This window comes from Astatotilapia calliptera, chromosome 17 (genome assembly GCF_964374335.1).
Source record: "Astatotilapia calliptera chromosome 17, fAstCal68.1, whole genome shotgun sequence".
Taxonomy (NCBI): domain Eukaryota; kingdom Metazoa; phylum Chordata; class Actinopteri; order Cichliformes; family Cichlidae; genus Astatotilapia; species Astatotilapia calliptera.
The window spans coordinates 6,621,962-6,632,686 of NC_137438.1; the positions used below are offsets into that span (position 1 = coordinate 6,621,962).

The 10,725-nt window shown below is 38.5% G+C and overlaps 1 protein-coding gene across 1 annotated transcript; it reads left to right on the forward strand.

Annotated features, from left to right (window-relative positions):
- The first annotated feature begins 8,840 nt into the window (after positions 1 to 8,840).
- On the forward strand, positions 8,841 to 9,809 carry LOC113009485 (enkurin-like). Its single transcript, XM_080291331.1, has one exon. The coding sequence runs from the start codon at positions 8,915 to 8,917 to the stop codon at positions 9,698 to 9,700; it is 786 nt and encodes a 261-aa protein (XP_080147457.1). The 5' UTR covers positions 8,841 to 8,914; the 3' UTR covers positions 9,701 to 9,809.
- Positions 9,810 to 10,725: the final 916 nt, after the last annotated feature.

Consider the following 10,725-nt stretch of genomic DNA (forward strand, 5'->3'; position numbering starts at 1 on the left):
GAGTAAGTCTTTAATTGTAAAACCTCTATCTGCCATGACTTCATCACCAGGTTTTAGGTATGTTAATATTCCAGAGTCCATTGTGATGAATTTGTCACTACATCGGCCGCCATATGCCGCAGACACAAACATGATTAGTCCACATGGTGCAACAGCAACCAAATATTTGACTGTGTTGTGTGAATAATAATGGCTGTATGATTCCCCTCTTGAGCCCAGATTTCTGGGTTTCTGTAAAAGGGTCTCACTGCAGTCTATAATGCATGTACTATTTGGAAAGTTCTTCTTGAAGGCTTCAGGCATAGTTGCTTGAATAGTTTCTTTTGGCAGCCATGGAATTAATGGTCGGAGAACTTCCTCCAGCTTGTCTAACCAGTGTGAGATGATCTTGCTGGCCATGCTTTGTGATATATGAAACTGGCGGCTTAGGTCACCTATTACACGGTTACTCTTTAATTTCATAAGTGTCATGAGGACTTGATCTCGGACAGGCATGGTAAATTCATTGTTGTCATATCCTTCCAGTGTCGACACAAGTGTGTTAAATGTTTCTAAGGCTATCCCAGTGAACAGCAAAGCGTCTGCATCATTTTGAAGAATGAAATATGCAACTTCATCACACTGAGTCATCTTATCCTGCACATCTTTTCTGCGAGACCTGTTGCAGTATTGATGGTCTTGTTGGGAAGGATCCTCCCACTGTGTGTGGACTGAGTGCAGATGTGGCTCAGGGGGTTGTGTGGAGATGCTGGCCTGGTCTAATTCCACTGAACGTAACACTGTGGAGTCTGAATAAGACAAAAATATGATCAGATGTACAGTCTGTCATGGCAGCCTACGTACGCTCTTACAGAAACCTGTGGATACGAGAAGCAGAAGAAGCAGAGGGAATATCCTGTTTAAGTTTAGATAGTATTTGTAAAGATATTGACCATATCCTTTTCTGAAAGTGTGGATATAATGGATGGGGTAAGGTACTGACATGCTACAACTTTATAGTTGTTAAATTCTGGCTACAAGTATACATACCCATCTTGTACATGTTTTTTTTTAGTTTTTTTTAATTATTATTATTATTGTTATTATTATTATTATTATTATCCTACCCAATTATGTGTTTCTTTTAATCAGAGTATGCTGTTTTAATGACTTTACAATATCATTTACATTGTGTTCCTTACATTTTCCCTAATTGTATGTTATATTAATCCTATATTTCCATCCATCCATCTTCATCCGCTTTATCCGAGGCCGGGTCGCGGGGGCAGCAGCCTAAGCAAAGAGGCCCAGACCTCCCTCTCCCCAGCCACCTCCTCCAGCTTATCCGGGGGAATACCAAGGCGTTCCCAGGCCAGCCGAGAGATATAATCTCTCCAGCGTGTCCTGGGTCTGCCCCGGGGCCTCCTCCCGGTGGGACATGCCTGGAACACCTCACCCAGGAGGCGCCCAGGGGGCATCCTTGTCAGATGCCCGAACCACCTCAGCTGGCTCCTTTCGATGTGGAGCAGCAGCTGCTCTACTCTGAGCCCCTCCCGGATGGCCGAACTTCTCACCCTATCTGTAAGGGAGAGGCCAGCCACCCTTTGGAGGAAGCTAATTTCTGCCGCTTGTATCCGCGATCTCGTTCTTTCGGTCACTACCCACAGCTCGTGGCCATAGGTGAGGGTAGGGACGTAGATCGACCGGTAAATTGAGAGCTTCGCTTTTACACTCAGCTCCCTCTTCACCACGACGGACCGGTGCAGCGTCCGCATTACTGCAGCTGCAGCCCCAATCCGTCTGTCGATCTCCGGCTCCCTTCTCCCATCACTCGCGAACAAGACCCCGAGATACTTGAACTCCTCCACTTGGGGCAGGAACTCATCCCCGACTCATCCTATATTTCCGTTTTTATATTTCTAATGTTTGCCTTGTTTTCTTCACTGTCTAGTCTGCCTCTGTCTTGCCTGTATGGATGCATTTACACCGAAATGTCCCCAACAAAGGATGTTTTAATTCACCACTATTCCAGTGAAACACGAGTCTCCCATCTTCCTGCTACCAGTCTGGAGTTTTTGTTCACCAAAGCACACACCAACTTCATACTGACGGACAGATCACTGCCCTTTTGCCGCCTTGTCTGACCGTGTTTTGTGGCTGTGGTTCACTTCACCTCACTCTTCCCCATTCTTGTCATTAAATCAGGCTGTTCTGCAACCATGGCAGCCATTCACTCTATGGCTTTATTCATGGTGTATTTTACCCCTTCACCAAAGGCCGTTCTCGTTTCCAACATTATATTTGCAGTGTTCGTCTATCTATCAATATCTGCGGAGTATTTTTTTTAACGAGTATCCTATTTTCTAAAGCACAGCATGTAAAGGGTAGCTCGGTTAGCAGGATGCTAGCATGTAGCGCTTAGTGAGACACGCCTCAGACGAGTTGAGCAAAGACCCCGTCTGTGTACTTTATACGTGAGCAACGGATTTAAATAAAATTAAGGTTTCAAAAGACAAACTTGAAGATAAAAAAATATATATACTCACCGGAGAGCCGCCAGGGTTTGCCGCTGCCATCTTGGCGCTCCTAAATTCAAAACTGCCTCTGCAGTCAGGCAGGGGAGGCGTGGAAATTGTCTTTGAGTTAGTCAAACGTTTTCCTTAGTTCGAGTAGATGATAAAAAAAAATAATAATAAATGGGATTTTAAGTCGGACTAGGCGTTCTGTAATGATCTCTATTTAGGAGAAAAACTTAATCACTCACCTTTAAACAGCTCTCTTTTAGGAGACACACTGCTGGCTAACGGTGTCATGTGATCAAACAGCGTAATTTAATTGGCTGAGAGCCACTCGACTCGATCTGGTGCTGATTGCTCTGGCTTGGGTCATTAAAGTTCATCACTTTTGCAGTTGAATTTTTGCAGGTGAATTTTTGCAGGTGAATTTTTTTCAGGTGAATTTTTGCAGGTGAATTTTTTGCAGGTGAATTTTTTTCAGGTGAATTTTTGCAGGTGAATTTTTTGCAGGTGAATTTTTTGCAGGTGAATTTTTTTCAGGTGAATTTTTGCAGGTGAATTTTTTGCAGGTGAATTTTTGCAGGTGAATTTTTGCAGGTGAATATTTTTGCAGGGAAATTTGGAGGATAAAAATTCAGTGTCATAAATTCAATGTCTAAAAATACTTGAATTCTGATGATACTATATTTCTTCCATACCGCAGTATGTCATGGAAATTTGGACGACGAAATATCACATAGGGTCGCTCAGCGTTGCCGAAGAGGACCGGGAGAAAATGCAAGCTTGACAAACGGGACTGTAGTTTTTCCATCATCTATGTGTTTGTTTTCCACGCTACGCTATTTGGAAAGGTTATTGATATGCTGCGGCCTGCATCCGCGCCGCTGGAGTTCACGCACATCGTCCCCACGTATGTACAAACAACCTCACGTCGCTAGTGTTAATAGTGTGGATAGTGTACGTGAGTGCAGTGTAAACGGAGAAAAAAGGGAAGAAGATAACTAGCACAACAGCTAACCTTGGACTGTGGCTAATGAGCTAATCAAGAAGCCATCGGTAGTCTCGGAGCTAAAGACTCTGGACTACCCCTGACAATGCCACCCAAGAAAAACTCAGCCTTGGAGGAGGCGGAAGATATCAAAAGATCACTGGACTTCCTATCACAGGATGTAAATGACATTAAAATTAAACAAGACAAAATACTTAACCTAGTGCAGGAAGTGACAGAGTTGCGTGTACGCCTTGCTGAGCGGGACAAAAAAGATACACTTGGATGTAAATACCATTGATGCCTGTCATCCTCTTCCCACGAAGAACAACATGCCAGCGGTGTTCCTGAGGTTTGTCAGCAGAAAAAACAAAGTTGCACTAATGAAGCAAGGGAAAAAGCTAAAAGGTACTAACGTCTATCTGAATGATCATTTGATTAAAAGAAATGCGGACATTGCTAAAAAAGCCAGAATCATGAGGAAGCAGGACAAGATACAGAATACTTGGGTCATGAACTGTAAGGTATACATCAAACTGAAAGGAACGCCTGAGGAAGCTAAAGTGGTGATTATCAGAGATATAGAGGAATTGAATAAATATGAATGAATACTACTGAGGGTCTGCACAATCTGTGTCAGTTAAGGGAGCGTAAACTCATACAATGACATCTAAATACTCCTTAAAACGGAAAAAAGATGAACTAGAAACACATGAACGGAGTTTAAATCTTGAGGATTTGGAACTGAAGCATTTCAAATATACTGATCATAATGCTTTAGATCAAGAAGATCATCTAGACCCTGACAACCATTTCCTATTAGCTAACCCAAATGACTGTAAATATTATTCTGAAAAAGAATATAATTCCTCAATTAAAACTGATAAGAAATTCTCAAACATTCACTTTAACAGTAGAAGTTTGTATGCAAATTTCAGTTCAATCGAGGAATATTTACAACAATTTCAAGACCCATTTAGTATTATAGCAGTATCAGAAACATGGATTAAAGAAGAAAAAGGTGTTGATTTTGAATTAAAGGATTATAATCTGAACTATGTTAATAGAACAAACAAAGCAGGAGGAGGTGTTGCTATATATGTCCATAGGAAATTTAAATTTCGAATATTGGAAAGTATGACATTGACAATAAATGACTTATTTGAATGCTTAACCATAGAAATTATCAATGAAAAAGTGAAAAACATTATTGTTAGTTGTCTTTATAGATCACCTGGTTCGAGTCTAGAAGTATTCACTGGATTGGATTGAAAAAATATTTTCAGTTGCAAGTAATAAAATATTATTCATCTGTGGAGATTTCAACATCGATTTGATAAATCCAAACAATCACAAGATCACCGAGAATTATATTAATAGGATGATTGGTATGAGTTTATATCCCACAATTTTAAGACCAAGTCGTATAACATCTCATAGTGCTACCCTTATTGATAACATCTTTACAAATAACTTAGAGTTAATAATTGCTAGCGGAGTAATGGTATGTGATATAACTTATCACCTGCCAATATTTGTAGTGTATGACGTTAAGAGTGTACATGAGAAAGTACCTCAGAAATATATCTACAAACGAGTAAGAACAGAAAATGCAATTAACCTCTTTTATCAGGACTTGATGACTCAGGATTGGAATGCAGTGTATGCCGGAGATGATGTGGATGGTGCTTTTGAAATATTTTTGGATATCTTCAACTCTCTGTATGATAAAAACTGCCCAGTCGGGCAAATCAGTATCAACAATAAATTTATTAAATGCCCGTGGCTAACAAAAGGATTACACAAGGCCTGTAAGAAGAAAAATTCTTTATATAGACAATTCACTAAGCTAAGAACTGAAGAAGCAGAGTATAGATATAAAAAATATAAAAATAAACTAACGGAAATATTAAGAACTAGTAAGAAATTATACTATACTAAATTAATACATAAAAATAAAAACAACACTAAAGAGATATGGGGAATACTTAACACTATTATTAAAGGTAACACAAAAAAGGGCTCATATCCAGATTATTTCACTAATAATAACAGTGACAATTACAATTTAAATGAGATGGTGGAGTGTTTTAACAGCTTTTTTGTAAATGTGGGACCGGAGCTGACTACAACAATTCCAAAATGTAATAGCAGTGAAATGTCATTGATAGAAACAAATTCAAAATTCAAATTCAAAGACTATGTTCTTGTCGGGAGTTACAGAATTAGATATTTTAGATGTAGTTAACAACTGTAAGAACAAGACATCTACTGATTGTTTTGGTATAGATATGACATTAGTCAAACGAATCATACATAGCATTGTTAGACCTCTAGCTTATATATGCAATTTATCATTTCAAACGGGAAATGCCCAAAGAAAATGAAAATAGCTAAAGTTATACCCATATATAAAAATGGAAACAAACACATCCTCACTAACTATCGACCAGTGTCCCTGCTCCCTCAGTTTTCTAAAATATTAGAAAAACTTTATAATAATAGATTAGGTAAATTTATTGACAAACATAAATTAATTAATTAATGTCAGTACGGATTTAGGATAGGAAGGTCAACTTCAATGGCTATCATTGATGCAATAGAAGAGATAGCCAACAGTTTGGATAGAAAAAAACATGCAGCAGGGATATTTATTGACTTGAAGAAAGCATTTGATATGATTAACCATAGTAGATTACTTAAAAAATTAGACAGATATGGTATTAGGGGAGTGACTTTGAAATGGATCCAAAGTTACTTGACTGAGAGACAGCAGTATGTGAAGATGGGCGAGTTTGAATCGGGGTATTTGGGCATTAGCTGTGGAGTGCTACAAGTAGGGCTGGGCCATATTATACCGTTCACGGTAATACCGGTATAATGTTAGGCAACGATAGGAAAATGAAATATCGCGATAGAATGGGAGTAAAACGCGCATGCGCAGTGCCTTTGTTTTCATACGCACATGGCCGATTGTTGAGTGAAACAGATGAACCAGAATTGGTTTGTAAAAATGGTGCAACTTCAGTGATGTGGAACTGGTTTGGTGTTTGTCCGTCAGATACACAACAAAGCACTTTTTTTTTGCAGAACATGCAAGCGGCCGTCGTTATTGTCGTATTTGTCGGACTAAGATGCTCTTAAATCTGGGAGTAATCTGGGTCCTAAACTCCGTCTTTTTCAGGTCAAACAACACTGCAGCATTGCTGAGAGTTAAAAACTGTCTAAATTCTTTCATCTTTAATAAAACGATCAGCATTGCTGCTTTACCAGGTGTAACTATGAAGTTTAACTTCCAGGCATCCATGAAAACAAAATTTATTACATTTAACGGAGTTAGACGTTAGCAGGAAGCTAGCGGAAGTTAGCTCGCTAGTTTCGCTAGTTACCTAAGCATGATATTGCATGTTCTGACTGAGAGATTTCTGAAAAAAAAATCAAACGTACAGCTCTGCTATCACTTCCAACATAAATGAAGACAGGAAACTAAACAGCAGTGACGTTTGTAGGGTTACTGAAGTTGGGCTAGCTGGTATAAAATGATGTGCTACGTGATCGCTAGCGACACAACTATGTTAGCATAACATAAACAGTGAAGCTGGAGGACGATCACTAACACTTTTCCACTTATAAAAGTTAACGTGAAGGTTCCTCATGGTTAGAGACAAATGCAATCGCATGGCAGGATGCTGTAAACGGACCAAACTTCAGTCAGGAGAACAACTGAGATAATTCATCCACAATACAAGGTTAGTCATTAATATACTGCAACAACATGGGAATAGAGCAGCTGCCAGAGAATTCAACATTAATGAATCAATGGTACAGAAGTGGAGGAAGCAAGAAGAATGAGTTTAATAAAGTTTGATTTATCTGACTGCTTTGTTTCGCTTAATGTGCCTTATAATCCCGTGCACCTTATGGTCCGAAAAATACGTACTGCACACTGCAGTTTAATGTTGCAAAGCACCTCTTTTTAACTTCAGTGGACATGGTTATGCTCAGGATATGTCAGCCCATTTCTACTGGAAATGCCTTTTGGTTAAACTTTCAGCAAGGAATTTGCATTTGCACTGTTACATTTTTATAAAGCTTTAATGTACATAAAAACCAGCTTCTTGTTTAAGTGAAAATAAATGGAAGGTTGTCTTTTTGCGCTAGTAATGTTGTAGAGTTGTATTTTGTCTCGCATCAATTATATCGTCAGTTATATCGTTATCGCAAATTTTCAAGTATATATCGTGATAAATATTTTTGGCCATATCGCCCTGCTCTAGCCACAAGGATCAATTCTGGGACCAACTCTATTTAACCTTTATATAAATGACATATTTAATGTATTAAAGTTATTAAAACTAGTCATATTTGCTGACGACACCAATATTTTTTATTCTAACGACGATCATAGTGACCTAGTACTTAACATTAACAATGAATTAAGGAAACTAAAAATATGGATGGATGTTAACAAATTATCTATAAATTTGAGCAAAACCAAGGTAATGTTCTTTGGGAATTACAATGTAAATGTAGATATTGCAATAAAATTAGATGGTGTAGACATAGATGTAGTATCAGAAATAAAATTCTTGGGAGTAACGATTGATAGCAAATTATGCTGGAAATCACACATTAGACATATACAAAATAAAGTGTCTAAAAGTATCTCAATCATAAACAGAGCCAAGTTCTTCTTAAACTACCATGCATTGTTTTTGTTATACTGTGTACTAGTCCTACCATATTTGACTTATTGCGTAGAGGTGTGGGGCAATAATTATAAAAGTTCTCTGCACCATCTGGTCACACTACAAAAATGTGCTATAAGAGTAATGTATAAGGTAGGATATCATAGTCACACTAATATATTGTTTTGGCAGTCAAAACTATTAAAATTAACTGAGTTAGTTGAATACACGACTGCTCAACTTCTATATAAGGCAAATAAGGGTATACTGCCAGAAAATATCCAAAAGCTCTTTACACATAAAGAAGGAGGTTACAATTTGAGGGGATGTAGTAACTTTAAAAGGCAGAGAGTTAGAACTACCAGGAAAAGTTTGTGTGTGTCTGTGTGTGGAGTGAAACTTTGGAACAGATTGGATGTCGAGCTCAAACAATGTCCAAATATTCATCTGTTTAAATTGAGGTACAAAAAATGTATATTGTCAAGGTACAAAGAGGAATCGAGGGTGTGATTTTCCTTGTTTATATATAGAATGTTAACAACAAATTTTTTTCATAATTCGTACAGTTCAAAGTGTTCAACAGCAGCATAAAAAAATATTTATTTATTTTTTAACGTAGGTCAGTTTGTTTCATTTAAATTGACCGTTAATCAACTAGCTGGTGTCAAACAAATTTGGAGATTTTAAGGCTATTAGCCTTCAAAAGAAGCTACGGCACTCTTTCGTTAATCGCCTCTTTATTCATGATGTCTGAAGATGTTCATCTTCCAGAAAGTGCCTTCAATCTCCTTCCAGTGGAAGACAAAAAGAAGGAAAAAGCTCCCAGATATATATCAAAATTCAGGCCTGCAGTTATGTTGGAGAGAAAACTGGTGAAGGAGCCGATAAGGACGATGGGACCTGCCAGATTGGAGTTGCCATCTCCAGAGAATTTCCTCAAGAAGCATTCGAAAGAGCCCAAACTGCCTGAACAGACACAGAGCTCCAAAGATGTTCATAAAACCTGCTCTTTCACTGAGAGGAAACCTCCAGTCCCCAGAAGGAATGACAAACCACTGATGGGAATTCACACCAAGAGGGACTTTTTAAAGGAAACACCTGAACTGGTGCCAATGAAACCACAGCCTGCATGCGTAGACACCAGCAAGGGGCACAAACAGGTGCTGGAAAACTCAGGGCTTGTCCCAAAGTTCATCACACGAAAGGACTTTGGTAGAGTACCAGCGTACCTCCAGCAGCGCAGCGAAGCAGAGAGGAGGGCTCGAGAGGAGTATGAAAACTTTGTAAAAGCAGAGCGGGAGCAGAGGGCCATGAAACACATAACAGAGGAGGAGAGACAAGCCATCCTGAAGCGCCTGAAGGAGACCTGGGATAAGCTGCATCACGAGTACCAGGCCCTTCCCCTCATCATCGACACTATGTCACAGAGGGCCACCAAGGACTGCCTCGAAAGGCAAATGAAGCAGCTGGAGGACGACATCAACTTATTCGAGAGGTTCAAAATCATCTACATACCTAAAGATGATTAAACTCAGCAGAGATGAGATGCAGTGTAGTGAATGTTGTTATTTGCCCCATTCACGAGGAAAATAAACTGGTTGATTTACTGTAAAAAAACAAGAAAAAAACAACAACAAATAGCTATATAAACAATTATCTTATAGAGTTGAAATGGACACTGTTGATATTGTCTTACGCTGTTGTTATCGCTGCTATCTCAATTATTAGGAAACAGTAGACCAGAATTAATTCTTAAAAGTAAAATTAATGAAGTTACTACTATATAATGGAAGCAAACTTCATTGATATTTTTATAGCCAAAATATAAATAATAAATGGAGAGGATGTATTGATGGTGATGACTGTGATACTCAACGGTGGTAACAAAGACTGTATTATTGATGCTAAATATTTGCACTACTGTATGTTGTAATTATGACAATGTCAATTTTATAATTGTAATTGTATGTCATAAATATTTAAATGTACTGTGTAGCTATAAAATTTAAAACTCAGATAAGATTGTAGGGGTGGGAGTTAAAAAGCTTGTCTTCATTCCACTCCTTTTCGAGCTAAACTTGTTTTTTTTTGTGTGTGTATAATTAAGTGTGCCTATGCAAAAAGGCACACTTATTACTATTGCTCGGATTTATTAAGTGTGCCTATGCCAAAAGGCACACTTCTTATTCTTTCTCGGATTTATTCTTCTTCTTCTTATTATTATTATTTTCCTTTTTCCGCCTGAAATTTTGGAGCGTAACTCATCCCACAGTTTTGACACAATGAATTGGATTGGACTTGTTTGAGGGTAGGAAATTTGTCTATCGCACAGATTTCTTCAGATTTCAAACTGTGGAAATGAACCACTTTTTTCTCTCGTCATAACTTTTTGTTGGATTTCCACAGAGACCTGAAGATTTCCATGACTGTTCACCAAAGCCTGCTGTCTCTTACGGTGAAAGAATGATATCGATACTCCAAATAGATTTACGGTGTGTTCACACCGAACGCGATGGACGCGAATAAAACGCCCCAAACGCCCCTAATTTGACGC